Raw genomic sequence first — 16,889 nt, forward strand, 5'->3', positions numbered from 1 at the left:
GCCAGAACAACCGAGCAGAAACACGAAGCACCGACAGAACATCAACAGCAATTATCACCTCTGTCCAGCGCAATACGAAGAAGAGTCAGTTAGCATCCATAGAGCTGCTGAACTGGGTGTCGATTGCTGATGGAAAACGGTGGGTGTCGACGTCAATGGAAAAAGGTGGGACTTGAGGGAAATGATCCAAGTCCACAGCTATGTTTGACCGTGAGAACGAACTGTCAAGGAAAATCTTGTGGTGTGATGACTCAAATATCCTGCAAGTCCAATGTGATAATGAAACCCAAAATAAAATGTGTAAATAAATCGTGTATTTCCAAGCCAATGAATCTTGAAGGAAAGGGAATAGACAAGAATCTGTTGCGCTGAGGGCCATCTTATCATGTGCACGAACGATGAATACCGCTCATGCAGAAATGAAACCGACATTAACATTACCGTCCTGCATAAAAAAGGTGGAAAAACAGATCCCTGCAACTGCAAACCAATCAGCCAACTCCCAATCATCAGCAAAGTTATGGAACCCCTCATTGCTTCAGACATTAAATCCTTCCCCTTCTCCAATGGCTTTATTTTCGACAATCAATTTGGTGTCAGACCAGGTCACTCCACTCTTGATATGCTGCTTCTGCTCTCCCAACAATGGACATGAAATCAAAGCCATATCCCTCGACATATGGCGTGCTGTTGACACGCTCTGGCACCCTGCCCTGCTCACCAAATTATCTTCCTCTGGTATCCAAGGCCATCTCCACTCATGGCTCACAGACTCACTCTCCTGTCACAGCCAATGTGTGGCCCTCATATTTCCGCAGAATCACTTCTCACCTTCACACTTTCATTCCACTTTTTTCATGCCTTTGGAAAAAACTCGCACACTCTCTCTTCAATCCCACTCTTCCAACCAGCTCTTCAAAATCGCTGTTCACCACCACCTCTAATCTTCCCCAATCCAAAACCACGATCTTTTCCACCCCCGTAAATGCACCCCAAATCCATCTCTTTCAATCCAATTCCCTGTTTTCCTTCCCGAAAGTTCCCTGTCGTGCAAGGTTCTCAAAGTCCCTGTGGTGTCCATCTTGTTTACCCTGTGTAGCCCACCCCATCCCTCTCCCTTCCACAGTTCTCCGAATCGCTCTGTTCCCCACTGTTTTGCCCTTCCCTCTCCACGACTCTTGTCTCCTGCCCACCTTGTTGAACAGTGTGTGTTCGCCCTCATTGGAGCCTCGACATTGCATACACAAAAACAACATTCACTGTGGATCAAGAATCTAAACGTTTTCAAAATAAAATTGTTCCAAAAAAAGATTCCTCAAGTTGCAAGACAAAACACATTCATGGTTGAACATCAAGGTACTTATTGATATGCTCAGGTGTATAAAAGTGACATACCAGACTTGGGTGTTAGTCTGTCATCCTGACCATGGAGGTTGCAGACATCACTGAAACCGATTCCATGGACACCAGGAATATTTTCCAGCTGCACATTTTGGAATCCAATAAACTTTTTGCAGAAACTGGAAAGTTCTTGAATAACATTCTCCAAGTTGATGAACAGACTTCCCAACAGAGAAGAGCCTGCAAGCTGGAGAACCTGCGGCTTCAAAAAAGAATTCACAAACTTACAAAAGTCGGCATACATTGCAAATTTAAATTTCTCTTTGGCGAGAGAGAGGAGCTCTGTTCGCAATGCATCAGAGTCTCTACAAGCTTGAAGAACCTTCCGATTCTCAATTCCAAGAACATTGATCACTGCTTGGGCTGTTTCTGTTCTCAGACCTTGTGATTGGAGCCATTCCAAGAATGTGTCCATTTCACCGATGACCTGTCAGGGACACAATGCTTTTGTTAACAAAGGAAAGGTTATTGGTTCACGAAAAAATATTTTCACGAAAAAAATAAGTGACCACTATATTCGTTATTGTTGTGTGTCTGTCTGTCTGTCTGTCTGTCTGTCTGTCCCGATCATAGCTCCGAGGGTTTTGACCCGATCCTGATAACATTTTGGTGGGAGATTTGTATCATGATCTTGTTGTGTTTTCCTGAAAATGGGCGTGGTGCGCCCATTGTGGACGGAGCCACGCTCAAAAAACATGTGTTGTGAGGGGGTAGCCGATTTCAATTTGCATCTTCTCCAAGGGGGTTTGTCGAATCTGACATGGGTTTCGCTATTTGGTTAGCCCAATGGCACCTGCATAAACCCATGGAACTCGCTTTTTCATTTTCATCCCAAGTTCAAAGTCACAAGGTCACGAACTTAGAAAATTGCGAATTGTGTTTTTAGGGGGTAGCCGATTTCAATTTGCATCTTCTCCGAGGGGGTTTGTCGAATCTGGCAGAGGTTTCAGTATTTCCTTAGCCCAATGGCACCTGCATTGCCCCACAGAGCTCAATTTTTCATTTTCGTCCCAAGGTCAAGGTCACAAACTTAGAAAATTGCGAATTTTGACATAAAAATCCATCTTCTCCGAGGGGTTTGTTGAATCTGGCAGGGGTTTCAGTATTTGGTTAGCCCAATGGCAAATGCATAGCCCCACGGAGCTCGATTTTTCATTTTCGTCCCAAGGTCAAGGTCACAAGGTCACGAAGAAAATTACGAATTTTGACATAAAAATCATACGACCGCCCAAACTTTGAGAGCGAGGATGAAAATATTTTTTATGCATAATGTTGAGGTCATTCCCCACCTAAAGTCTCAAAACCATTTTGCTCCATCTCGAACACCTTGCCCGTGGCACCCCCTTCAAATCTGTTTTTACGCTGATTTCATCAAATTACGGATAATCCAAGGAGTGCGAAATTCCAGAGTCCAGATGATGTTATATTGTTCCTGGAATGTTCCCGAAGACGTTTTGCACCGAAGGTCATTATCCTTGACCTTTGACCTTTAAAGTTCACAAAGGTCAAATTTTCAAAGTTGTGAGAATCGAACTGGGTTTTCGACCTTCTTCGACGAACTAACTCCAATAAGCAAAAGTATGTTTCCTTATTTTAATGTCCCCAACATTGTTTTGTGACCTTTTAAGGTTATGCAAAGGTCAAATTTTGAAAGTTGTTGAACGAAACCGGGTTTTCGACATTTTGCGGCTAATAACCTGTCACTCGTACCACATCATGTTGATCATTCTTATATCCTAGTCAAACATTATCACATTGTCTCATCCTTGACTTCTGAAACAATCTACATCGTCCAATACCGTTCGTGAACCATTGTCGTCTTCAGACTTTTTCATGTTATTTTCTTTACTCTGTATTTTATCCAATCAATGCAGGGCTTTGCAGTCAGTTTGTTCACTCCATGTGAGCTTGCAGGATGGACTCGAGGTAGGCATACTGACCCTGAGTTGTCTTGCTTGGGTTTGAATCCCGACACGGCAATAAACTGTCACCATGATGTTTCACAGATTGAGAAAGGGATCAACGTATGTGCCGTCCTTTAGAAGAACGTTCAGCTGGGCATCCCCTCTCACAGCATAAGTTGGGAGACATTAAAGATCCCATGGAGTCTTTCTCGAAGATGAGGCCAGCTATCATGAGCACGCTGACCAAATTCCAAGTTTCTTCTTGAAAATACAGGGAGAACTACATCAGCGGCACAGCCACACTCACAGCAATGATGCAACCAGCAGGCACTGCAAACAAAATGAAAGATCCAAAAACTAAAGTGCCACCTCACCACTCCCACCCTCATTATTGTTTCATCAATTAGCATATAATCAATGTCCATAGACAAAAACGGAAATGCATCAACAGTAACACCATGGCTCCACAAAACAAGGATAAAACAAGCAGAAAAGCCACGGTGGGGGAAGAACCTCTTATTCCTTTTCTTCTTTCTCATTTCCCTTTCATGGACACCCAGCAGGATTAAATACAAAACCTGCCACAAGGGCAGAGGAGCTCCTTGTGAGCCAACAACCATACATATCTGGTGCCAACTACATCTGCAGACATCCTCCTGCAGTTGCTTACCTTTCCTTGGAAGTTGGTGGTAGTATTTCTCCTCCGACCACCACAAAACACACTGCCGTGTGTGTTGTGGTGGTGCTGAGGTGTCGTCCACCAGACGTGTCTCCTCCGGTTAATCTGAGGAATCCCTTCGGTGGGGTGTCTGGAATGTCCTATCCTGAAGTGATGGGGATGGGTCAGGCATTTGCCTTGGGGATGGCCACATGGAAGGCCCTGGAGTACAAGTGCAAAGTGGACGCAGTGGCGCACTGTGGTACATGCTTCCAATGAATGAATGAATGAATTTCCCTTCATACAGTGTGAGCTCTATTGCTTCGAATCTGCAACTGCCACCACCCAGGAGCAGCCTCAGATGAACTGATGCCCCATGCAAGTCGTCGTCTTCGGAGCCCCTTTTCCATTTGTTCAACATGTGAATGCCTCATGAGGGGGTATGGGGTGGTGAGAGTCAGTCAGGGCAGGCAGTGGCGAGGGGCAGTCAGGGTCGGCAGTGGTGAGGGCCAGTCACGGCAGGCAGTGGAGAGGGTCAGTCATGGCAGGCAGTGGAGAGGGTCAGTCATGGCAGGCAGTGGAGAGGGGGCAATCAGGGCAGGCAGCAGTGAGGGGCAGTCAGGGCAGGCAGTGATGAAGGGGCAGCAAGGGTCTTGTCATGGGATATTGTGGGATTGATGTTGTGTATTGTTCACCCCAAAACAGCAGATCCCCACCCTCCTTTTCCCAGCCACCAAATTATTCGTTTATTAACACCCTGGTGATAACCCTGCACCTGCCCCACTTTTCTCATCCCCACACTCCCATCCCCCTCCCCAATCCCCTTATTAAATTGAGTCGTAAGCTCAACGGATATATCTAATCTGAATCGTGGTGTTGGTGTCTCACAGATGTGATCAACCAAATCTGAATTACCACCACCTGTGCCAAATTTCGTTGTTTATACCTGTTATATCTTCCTGGCTGGGTCACACAAAGCCAGCACCCCAGGCGGTCTCCTGGGTCACCTGCTCCTCAATCCGGCCCTGGCCCCACCATCTTTTTCTAATAATAGGCTCTTGCTGTCTGTCTGTCTGTCTGTCTGTCTGTCTATCCCATCCTGAAACACAGAAAAGCTCTTTGGAGAGAAAAAGGTGCTCCTGACCACATAGAAAGCTTTCGTCCACAGCCTGATGGAGTACTGCTCTCCCCTTTGGGCTGGTGCTCCTGCCTTTTACCTTTCTCAGCTTCACGCTGCAGAAACCAAGGCATTTAGGATCATTGGTATCTCCTGCGGTGAGGCCAAATCTTTGGGCCTCTCACTCACCGCAGGCAGGTCGGCGATCTTTCTGTCTTCTGCTGTCTCCTCTCTGGTCTGGTCTCGTCCCCCCCCCACCCCCTCTCTGTCTGCGATATTCACTCCCGCCCCACCACCCCCCATATTTCCGCAGGGCATTCAATATCCACCAGGAACCCTCTTCTGGTAAAAACTACCAAAATCAGTCATCACTGCTCACCGTCACTCTTTCATTCCTCTATATTCCCACCTTTGGAATAAAGTCCCACACCCTCTTCAACCCCACTCTTCCCTCCAGGTCTTCAAAACAGCTGTTCACCAGCACCTCTTCTCTTCCCCCATCCAAAACCACAATCTTTTCCACCCCCGTTAATTCACCCAAACTCCCCCCTCCCTCATTCAAATTTGCTGCTTTGTGAAGTCCTGAAAGTCCCTGAAGTGTACATCTTGTTCACCCCATGTTCCCTGCCCCATCACTCTCCGTTCGACATATCTCCTAATGTCTTTGTTAACCTCTGCCATCTTCGAAGATGGATGGAGGTTACTGTTTTCACCCCTTTCTGTTTGTTTGTTTGTTTGTTTGTTATCTTGCCAAAACAAAGTTTTTGCAAGATATGTTCGTCAGCTTGTGTTTTTTTATTTTTTTTTTGTTTGTTTGTTTGTCTGTAATCACGAATAAAAAGTTCTGCAGGGCACAGTTATCATTGGAAATTTTTGTAACTTCGCATTTCAGAGGCCTATAGAGGTCCCTTTCAGCGCATAAAATTTTGAAGGTCAAGGTCAAAGGTCAAGGTCACTTTGTCGCAAATCAGGGGAGTCGACGAAACCCTTATTTTTTGAGCAATTTTGATCGGATCGTCTTCAAACTTCATGGGAATATAGTTCATGGTCTGGCACTCAGCTGATTAATTTTTGGTGGGGATTGGCCTTGACCTTCATGGTTGGCGCCTCAGGTCAAACATATTTGAACCCAAGGTCAAATTTTCAAGTTTTAGGAACCATATCGTGTAGTACCTCAAATTGAACACCTTGATGAGTGCTTTCTAGATGTGTCAAGCTCGAGACATTATGACGTCATTTGGTGACGTTATGAGGCAAACGCATATTTTTCATGGTTTCTCTGTCGAACGATTCTCATCGGAATCTCTCGAAGGCAGATATTCCTCAAGGAGTCGCTCCTGGTGGATAGCAGCTCTGTTCACCTCAGTGTGACCTTAAAGAAGTCACATGTGGTCACCTTTTGGCAAGATACGGGTCACCCTGCGGATGACATTGGTTTATTTTTACTTACGAAATCTAAAGATTTCGTAAGTATCTTGATGCCTTCTGTTTCTGTTTGTTTGTTTGTTTGTTTGTTTGTTTGTAGGCACGACAACTCGAGAACGGAAGAAGATACCAATGTCAAATTACACCACGTGATTCAGGAGGGTGATGGCTCATGCTGATTAGATTTTGGTCAAAATCGGTCAAAGGTCAAAGTCACGGTGAGGCCAAATATTCGATTTTTGATGGTTTGGTACAGATAACTCGAGAACGGAAGAAGCTGCCAATGTCAAATTACACCACGTGATTCAGGAGGGTGATGGCTGGTGCTGATTAGATTTTGGTCAAAATCGGTCAAAGGTCAAGGTCACAGTGAGGTCAAACATCCAAAACATTCGATTTTTGATGGTTTGGTACAGAATCATCGTAGAAACTTCTGGTTTGTGTCGCTACCTTCTCAAGAGACAGCTTTTATTAGACAAGGTCAGAGGTCAAGTTGACGATTTCGTAAGTACCAGTCTATGACTGCTTGTTTTGTTTGTTTGTTTGTTTGTGAACAGTATTACGGAAAAACTCCTCGACGGATTTCGACGAAACTTGGTGGGGGGATTAGGTATGGTCCAAGGATTATGCCATTAAATTTTGGACTTGGTCCCCACCCCCCAAAAAAATTGTAAGAGAATTTTTTTTTTTTTGCATTTCCACATGTTGTTCGTGATTTCCAACCCCCCCCCCCCCAAAAAAAAAAAATGTTGGAGAAAAGAACCATAACTGTCAGCACTGTTGACATATTTCATGAATAAGATATAAGGTTCACTTGAGTGACCCAGCAGTATTGGCGGCGGAGGTTTTGCACTCTCCCGAGTGCTCCCCCTCTAGTTCCCCACTGTTTTGTCCTTCCCTCTCCCTCCCCTCTTGCTGTACGTAGTTTGTTCGCTCTCATACGAGCCTGGCCAACACTCCAGACTGTTGTGGGCTGGGGTTTGGTGGCGATAAACGACCACAAGGTGGAGCAGTAGAGTAGTCTCCCACCGAACACCCAGAATTTAGGTCGTGACTCTCGGACAACTCCCAAAGCTCAAGGGTCTCTTTGTGGACCATGGTCGCCAATATTTCGACGGCATGGTGTAGGGTTAATTGCCTAATTTCAATATACCTAAGTCCCCAGGACGTCCAACTACCGGGGAAAACCACAGCCTCGACCGACTTTGTCCGAACCGAGTCGCTATCACCGACTCGGATCCGGAGTAACCAAGCGGAAGCCACCAAGGCCACGCCGGACCAAATGAACAATTTACGACACGAACGGCCTTACTATTTCTCAAACCCACACCGTGCTGGGTCAATGAAAGAAAACACGAACAACAAACTGGAACATTTAACACGGGGGTTTATTTATAAAGAATAATCGGGGAGGGGAGACACAGAAAAATAAATAATGACCGTTTTTACAGCCATTTTTCCCTGCTGTGCAGGGGTTGGCTTTTTCTTGAGGCAATGTTTTATGGCTGGATGCCCTTCCTGACGCCAACCCTGGTCGCCTCTTACGACACACAGGGATATGGTACACCTATTCTGACCGGGGCCTACACCGGGACCAGTACACTGGTACTCATTTCGCCGACCTTGGAAGGATGACAGGCTGTGTCAACCCCCTGGTGTTAATTCAGCAGCCAATGGGGCTTGAACTCAGGACCCTGGGATCCCAAGCCACCACCCTAACCACGAAGCCAACACCAGGCTTAGGGGAGACACAGAGCAGAGTTATAATGAATAAAAGAAATGCAAAGGCACTTTATAGTTTCGACTTACAGACGGGGCCCATGGACACACACACACACACACACACACACACACACACACACACACACACACACACACACACAAACACACACACACACACACACACACACACAAACACACACACACAAACACACACACACACACACACACACACAAACACGGACCCTGTGGGTCTTTAGTCGGTAGAGCTGGGCCGCGTCGTGCGGTCACACCGACCCGAACCACCACGGGGACTCGAACCCACGACCTGAAGTCCATGGCCCACGACACTGGCTGCTCCGTCACCAGACTTGCCCACCAAAGGACAGCAGACCACTCCAACCACGACCACGACCGTCTGCAGAGCCCTCGTCGACAATCACTGAGCCACGACGACAGACCGCTCGGCAATCTCCATGAACTCCTCTCTCTGCCGAACCCTGGTCCTGACCACCATTCGACTCTTCTGAGGTGGGAGGGTTCTACTCTCCTCGCCACTCACCTCCTGATTGGACGAGGGGTTGTGGGACGACTCGTGGTCACCTCCAGATTGGCTGGGGCATGCGTGTCATGCTCGCCCTTCGCTCATTCGCTGGAGGAAACGTCCATGCCCTGCCTTGGGGCAGAGCCTCGATCCGAAGTGACGGAGGCTCCGCCCACGCCCTCAGCCAAAAACACATGGGCAATGGCGATGGGGTCGAGTGTGGGTCGGCGTCGCTGTTGTTGTTGTTGTGGATGTAATAAAAACCTAACTTAAAAATCACTCCAAGCGCACACACGAAATTCCCATTAGACATCGGGGATGGATTCTAACGACAAAACACATACTTATCGAAATAACTTAACTATGGGGACTCTGGCTGTTTGTGTGCACAAGGTTTCCAAATCTGTAACAATACATCCATCCACACATACAGACATACATACATACATACATACATACATACCGATGCAACCAAGGGGTGAATATAAACACATATATTGAAGTGATGATACACACATTATACACACACCTGGAGGGCTCCGTTCCACCTTCTGAAAACCACATGTGGAGAGAAGAACAAACAAACATCTCAATTTACTTTCACTTGAACTTTCTCACAGATAAATCATGAATTTACACTTTCCTTGAATATAAATATCCTGGTCAACAAGTCCTACACCGTCATCTCACAAACTAGATTTGTACATGGATGGGAGATGTTTCGGAACCTGATGGGGGGGGGGGGCAGGGGCAGCCTAATTGGGGGCAGGGTGGCAGGGGCCAGTCCGATTGGGGGCAGGGCGGTGGGGGCCAGTCTGATTGGGGGCAGGGCGGCGGGGGCCAGTCCGATCGGGGGCAGCGCGGTGGGGGCCAGTCTGATTGGGGGCAGGGCGGCGGGGGCCAGTCAGATCGGGGGCAGCGCGGTGGGGGCCAGTCAGATCGGGGGCAGGGCGGCGGGGACCAGTCAGATCGGGGGCAGGGAGGCGGGGGCCAGTCCAATCGGGGGCAGGGCGGCGGGGGCCAGTCCGATCGGGGGCAGGGCGGCGGGGGCCAGTCCGATTGGGGGCAGGGCGGCGGGGGCCAGTCCGATCGGGGACAGGGCGGCGGGGGCCAGTCCGATCGGGGGCAGGGCGGCGGGGGCCAGTCCGATTGGGGTCAGGGCGGCGGGGGCCAGTCCGATTGGGGGCAGGGCAGTGGGGGCCAGCCTGATTGGGGACAGGGTGGTGGGGGGCAGCCTGATTGGGGATAGGGCGGCGGGGGCCAGTCCGATTGGGGGCAGGGCAGTGGGGGCCAGCCTGATTGGGGACAGGGTGGCGGGGGCCAGCCTGATTGGGGACAGGGTGGCGGGGGCCAGGCTGATTTGGGGAAAGGCGGTTGTCCAAAGTCAGATTGGGGGCAGGGCGGTGGGGGCCAGCCTGATGGAATGTCGGTGGAAGGTCAACGAGGAATGTTACATTTTAGACCCACACGATCTTTTTGAGTTTATAGATTATTAATCAGGGTTTTCATCTCCATTCAGATTATGAACGTTAAAAATCCCACGGAACAGGTAAAGTCAGTAATCGAACCTCGTACCCTCGTTACTCCTCATTTTCAAATCAAATTGGATATACAAGTCAATTATAAAATGTTTCTGAGAGTTTTGTTGTTAAAAAGAAGAATGAGGTTTAATCATCGTTGAAGGAAGTTTAGTGATGATATGATTATAAACAAAAGGAGTGAAAAACACCTCATTCAATTAACAATCAAACACCTCAACAAACATTCAATAAAACTCCTTTAACTTTCCTTCATCGACGTCGTCAAGAATCATAAAATTATTATATACTAAAGTTCACGTTTTTCGTGTTCAATCAGAATTCCCAAAATACCTCTTCCCATCAGTCCCGACCACGAGGATCTTGGTTCGAGGTTCTGTACGAGGTTTACAGGAACAACAACCCGGAAGTTCTTCATCGTCCTGTAAATCTTCTTCTTCTTCTTCTTCTTCTTCTTCTTCTTCTTCTTCTTCCTCATGATAACTTTTCTCCTTGTTATCACTGATCTCCACCATTGTATTTGACGGTTTTGTTATTTTATAAAATACTCAAAGAATGAGGAATCGAATGTTAAACCGACATCGGAACGTCACAAGGTTTTCACTATACACCTCCTAACCTCTGACCCCGAGTCTTCTTCCTCATCGCTCTCTCTCACGTCCGGTCGATACACAACACCACGTGTTCAGGTGGAGCCCCCGTTGTCGGTCACCTTACATCACGTGGGTTGATTCAGCCTGTCATCCTCCTGAGATCGTCAAAACAAGGAGAACGAACAGCTTCCTGGAAACAAGGGGTCGTGCATACAATAACCATAAAAATACAAAACCATAAAAATAAATTATTCTCCCGCATTGAAACACAAATTTACAATCCGAACATCAATGTCTGCAGCACATGGTTAGTTCACGCGAGTGACCTGGTCCAAATAATCTACATGATGTTACTGGACTCCACAAACTGACATGTTCCTTTTGAGATATAACTTCAACAACAAGGGAAAACAAACATTTCCTTTCCCATGAACCTCTAAAAACATGGTTTTGGTTTCACACTAAATTCCTGTTTCACTCCCACATGCCGGAGTGAGTGATCCAAAGATTCTTACTCAAGCAAAATATATATATATATATATATATATATATATATATATATATATATATATATATATATATATATATATATATATATATATATATATATATATATATATATGTCGATATATTTTAATTGATTGAAATTTCCTGAGATGAGATTTCGGCCAACGACATCAGTCGACGTCAGTGTACATTTCCATTAATGTCAAGGTCATCAGTATGTAATTAATAAACATTGGGTACATGGGATTTGAACTTCAATTCACTGCATCATGAGCCAGAGGTTCAGAGGAAAACACCAACAGGCCAAGTAAACACTGTGTTGGGCCAAGGGTTTTATAAACAAAGGTGTAAATTGATGAAGTGATGAATCCAGAAAACCTGCAGGACCAGAAACATTTGCAAGGAATTAATTAATGTGATTAATCAAATATTATAATTGATAATGTCGTGTGACTTTCCACCTGGTTATACTGTTGCGGTGTCGGGTTTTGGTGGTGATAACAGACGCGAATCGGTGCAGTCGGGCCGTCCCCACCGACACCCGGAATTGAAGGAATATTTTTGAAATTGAAGGAAATTGAAGGAAATTGAAGGAACCCTAACCCGGAATTGAAGGAACACGGAAGGACCGTGGACGCCAATATTTTAACGGCGTGGGGTTGGGTTAATTGTCCAATTCCAATTTGCCGAAGTCCCCACGTCGTCTAACTACCGGGGAAACCACACCCTCGGCCGACTCTGTCCGAACTGAGTCGCATTTACCGACTCGTATCCGGCGTAACCGAGCGAAAATTTCCAGAGCCGCGCCGGTCCAAATGACAACTTATGGCACAAACAGCCTCAATAATTCTCGAGCCTGAACCATGCTGGGTCAATGATAGAAACGACAGGCAACGAACTGGAACATTTAACAGATATTTATTTACAAGGGAGGGAAACAGAGCAGAGTTATCACGAAGAAAAATGCAATGTACAATGAGCAATCAACACTTATACAATTTCTACCTCATAGACTGGCGCCACACACACACACACACACACACACACACACACACACACACACACACACACACACACACACACACACACACACACACACACACACACACACACACACCAAAAGAAAATGGAGCCGGCCGGCCGTAATTCGGACCTCCAGCCCGGGAGGATAGGCGAACTGGAGGGTCAGAGTTCTGCTGGTACCTGGCCGCGATCGCACGGCTTGCTGACCTGTCCTTGTGAGGCTCGGGATTCTTGTGGAAGGGCTTGGGAAGATCGGACGCTCCAACCACCACGGTGGGATTCAAACCCACATGGACAACCTCGCACCAAGGGCCAAGGAACCAAGACGAAGTGGCAGACGCCAGCCAACACCAAGTCGGAAGATGGCCAGCAGACCAGACGAGACGACCCAGACAGATCACACCGACAATTATTCAACCGCTCCTGCGAGGTGGGAGGGATCATTCCTGAGGTAACTCTGCCTCCCATTGGACGGGGGGCGTGTCGGTGGACCGCCCCCCGAAGAGGCTCAGTCGTTGTTTCTGGCCTTCTGGCTTCCCATTGGCTGGAGCGCCTTGGCTTTGCTCTCTCTTCGTCCAATGGCTGGAGGAAACACTCCTGACCTTCTTCAGAGCAGAGCCTCGATCTGAGGCGATGGAGGCTCCGCCCATGCTTTCAGCCAAAAACATGGAGAGAATGGAGTCGGTGTGCGAAGGTTTGGTTGGGTGGCGGAACGAAGTGGGATGTTGTTGTTGGGGAATATAAAACAAAACTAACAACAAAATAACTCGCACCGCACACATGTAATTCCCGTCAGACACAGGGGATGGATTCTAACTATACACATATACTTAACGAAATAACTGAACTGTGGGGACTCTGGCTGTTGTGTGCACAAGATTTCCAAATCCGTAACAATACTTGTACAAAGCAGTTAAAAATAAGAACAGCACCCAGTGGAGGGTAAGCCTGAGAGAGGATGAACAGTTTACATTTTGTGTCCCACTGTGAGGCCAGATCTGGATTCAGACCTGAACTAAAATCTAATCGGCTTGTTCTTGTCACTTAACCAACTCATCCATGATGTTTTGTTCCATCCAATCCATCGATAACTTTTTGAGATATCGTGCCATATATCGTTTTTCGTGTCTGTCTCTGTCTCTGTCTCTGTCTCTGTCTCTGTCTCTCTCCGTCTCTCTCAACGGTGAAGAATAACTTCAAAAATTATACGATCTGTTTCTGTATCTTTAACAAAATGTCATCATTTTGTCGGGGTCACACACCCAACCGAAACCTTTGTGTTGGCTCAGTAGTTCGGGTGACAACTTGGGATCCAATGGTCCTGAGTTCAAGCCTCGGTGCCCACTGAATTACTTCACCAGGGGGTTGACTCAGCCTGCCATCCTTCCGAGGTCGGCAAAATGAGTACCAGCTTGCTGGGATGATCGAGTCATTTGAGTATCCTTCGTCGGAGTGGTGACTCGTCCAGGATTGTGCCCAAGAGCCAAGGAAACTGCTTCGGCAGCACCAACACTCTCTGCACAGAGTATGGTCCCAATGGATGGATGGATGGACACAAACCAACCTGTTCACCAAATTTCATCCAAATCCATCCACAACTTTTTGAGATATTCTGTTTACAGACAGACAGGAGTGAAAAACATAACCTGTGTCCACCTTCAGTGGTGGAGGTAATGAGTAGATTGTGAATGAAGTTAAAGGAATTAAATTAATGTCTCAGTTTGAAAAGTGACGATTGAAGCTCCACTTGGTGAGTCCACTGCCTTATTGGTCTTGGTATTATTGGTTATTATTCATAGTCTCGGGGGTTAAGATGAGGGGAGGGATCCCAATTCCCTCGACGTAAACGTGTGTGACAGCGCCATTCCCAGTGGGAGATAGTGTTACAAATCCTGAAATATTCCAATTCTCGGGAAATTATCCAATCTGCAAGGAAGTCTTTGTTGATGATAACAAGGAATAACTTGTGATGGGCTAATTATAATATAAGTTCGTATTCATACTTCGACTACTGCTTCATTCATGGCCACAATTATTTGCACCTTCATGTGGGACTGACCGGGGAAAGTTTTTGGCCAAGGTCTTTCACAAAGCAGCTTGCAAGGTCTGAGTTCCGATTGAAGGTGGCAAGAATTTGTAATCAGTTCGGACTGACAATAGAAACTTTCATGTTCTGTTTTAACAAAACTGGGGAATTTTAATGTCCAACAATGATTGCTGGAAGAAGGGATGCCAGGCTTAATGTCCATCAGAAGGATGGTGCACATTGCGATGCAATGCCCTCGTGACAAAGCATCCCTTCAACAGATTAGAGTCAGGTCGGGAATCAACTCAGACAAGACAATTATTAGTTTCCCACACACACAATCGTGGTTGAGGAACTGGTTCACTTCTGTCTGTCCATCTACAAATGTAAGTTTATGATCGAGGAACAACTTATCTTAATTTCATTTTAATGTTATATTTTGAAGACAAATCAGAAAACGAACCTGAAGTTTATTACTTTGGCTCTGAATTTGTCCTGATCACACATGAACAGAGAGGAGTGAGATAATTATTTTCCTCTCTCCACCTGGTAATCAAACAAGATTGAAAATCATTCCAAACAGGAAACTTACTGTTTTTAAGGACGTTATAAAGGACACAAACAACAGGCAGCAATAACTAATTAAACGTGTTCGATAGGGTGGTGAACGGTGGTATCAATGGTGGTAAACTACCACTTTTTTATCAACAACCTTTAAAATCTTTATTTTATTTCAATTTAATTATACACATTAACACTGTTAAATACAAATTGCCTTTTTTGCACTTTCAAACCCCTTCTGTTTAGGAGTAATTGGACAAAATATTCCGGCATTTTACGTCGTCATGACAATTAAATTTGAGGCAGACCCCACCCATGCTCTTGTTGTGATATAATTGTTGTTGTTACTGTGAATAATTCAGTTCTTCTCTTAATTTTATGAATTAATTAACCATTTATTAATAGCACACATCAAATAAAAATAACAACCACCATGCGCATGGTGAAAAAGGATAACAAGACAAGAAATAACAAACACCATCCTCTTTCTGCTCAAAATGCACAGAACAATTGTTTTTATATTATTCTGGAGTGAAAACATCTGGCAAGGGACAATGGGGGTGAGGGCTGGCAAGCATGAGAAAGGGAACTGCAGAAATGGTCACTTTGGGAGGGAAGGGGTGATGGACACGCTCAGATCATGACCACAGCCCGGGAAAGCGAGACCGGCCGTGAGATGGAGAGGGAAACAACAAAGTTGAGACAAAATATGAAGAGGCCGAGTGAATGGTGACACAAGCCCACTACTTTGATCATACCTTCCGTTCACCAGTGAGCAACCAGATTCTCAAAATACGACATTCCATTTTGTGCTGTAATATAATCGTCCTTGGACAACAAGGCGTCTGTTGGGATCACCTTTCGGGAGTTATTTAATAACCACCAGACAATAGGTACCAGCAGCAAAGCGTCCTTCTTTTGAGCAGCAGAGCAGTTTCATCTAAACATTGGAAATACTCATTTGGATATACAGTATGTTTCAATACATTTCATTGAGATAAAGCACATGAGATTGAGTAAGATATCATTTTATCTTGCTTGTACATCATTTACATCACTATGGAGATCAAAAGGCTGCAAAAAGAGATTTTACTGACAGTCAATTTGATTCCAGTAAGAAAATTACACCTTATTCTCCACTGATAAAAACAAAGGATAACGAAATTGAGAATACATTAATAGAATTAATGTTATTTCTTCCACATTATCCTCACCAGAAGAGAGGGTATTACATCTTGTTTGTCTCATCGTTTGTATTTGTTTGTTTGGCCGCACAGAACTTTCATGTTTTTCTCTGCAACCGCTTGTCAGATCGAGACAAAATTTTCACCGTTGGAGCGACTTCTCATGAAGAATGCTCAAATGATAATTATGACGTCATTGGTTACGTGGTGTGTCAGCCATATTGAAAAAACGGAAAAACTTTGGACCTCTGTCTCTGAAACCACACCGTGGAAAAAAACTTGAAACTAGGCACGTAGCAAGTACTCCTCATGGGAAGTGACCGTGATTTTTATCACATCATTGGTGTCCTCATTATGACGTCATAATTGCAGATGTCGAACACCACATCCAATCAGTGTGAAAAATTTTAAGCGATATGGTCCACAGAATAAACAAGGACAAATGTGTCCAAGAGCCGCGTCCTAAAGGCAATAACAACAACTTCCGATATTTTGTCACGTGCCTCGTTGGAGCCAATAGCGAGACCCTTCATGGAGACTCCTGTTCATGACGAGAAAATCGTGTATTTACGAAATTACAACACATTAAATGGAATAATCTTTAAATCGTAACGTGAACTTTTCGAAACTTTAAAGCAAATGCCCGAATATATTTAAACGTTGATGATAGACGCTCTCAAAAGGCACCC

The 16,889-nt window shown here is 45.7% G+C and overlaps 1 protein-coding gene across 1 annotated transcript in view; it reads right to left on the reverse strand.

The window, feature by feature from the left end:
• Positions 1 to 13,214, reverse strand: part of LOC147006595 (uncharacterized) — a 23,266-nt gene extending 10,052 nt beyond the window's left edge. Inside the window, exons 1-4 of the mRNA XM_085868468.1 lie at positions 12,610 to 13,214; positions 10,640 to 11,089; positions 9,298 to 9,319; positions 1,396 to 1,828 (exon numbers count right to left, since the gene is read on the reverse strand). Coding sequence (XP_085724594.1) covers positions 1,396 to 1,828; positions 9,298 to 9,319; positions 10,640 to 10,821 — 637 coding nt within the window. The 5' untranslated portion in view covers positions 10,822 to 11,089; positions 12,610 to 13,214. The remainder of the gene's footprint in view (positions 1 to 1,395; positions 1,829 to 9,297; positions 9,320 to 10,639; positions 11,090 to 12,609) is intronic.
• Between the last annotated feature and the right edge of the window lie 3,675 nt (positions 13,215 to 16,889).

This window comes from Eptatretus burgeri, unplaced genomic scaffold, assembly GCF_056783735.1.
Source record: "Eptatretus burgeri isolate ZD-2024b unplaced genomic scaffold, Ebu_testis_v1 Ebu_testis_scaffold_3162, whole genome shotgun sequence".
Classification (NCBI taxonomy): domain Eukaryota; kingdom Metazoa; phylum Chordata; class Myxini; order Myxiniformes; family Myxinidae; genus Eptatretus; species Eptatretus burgeri.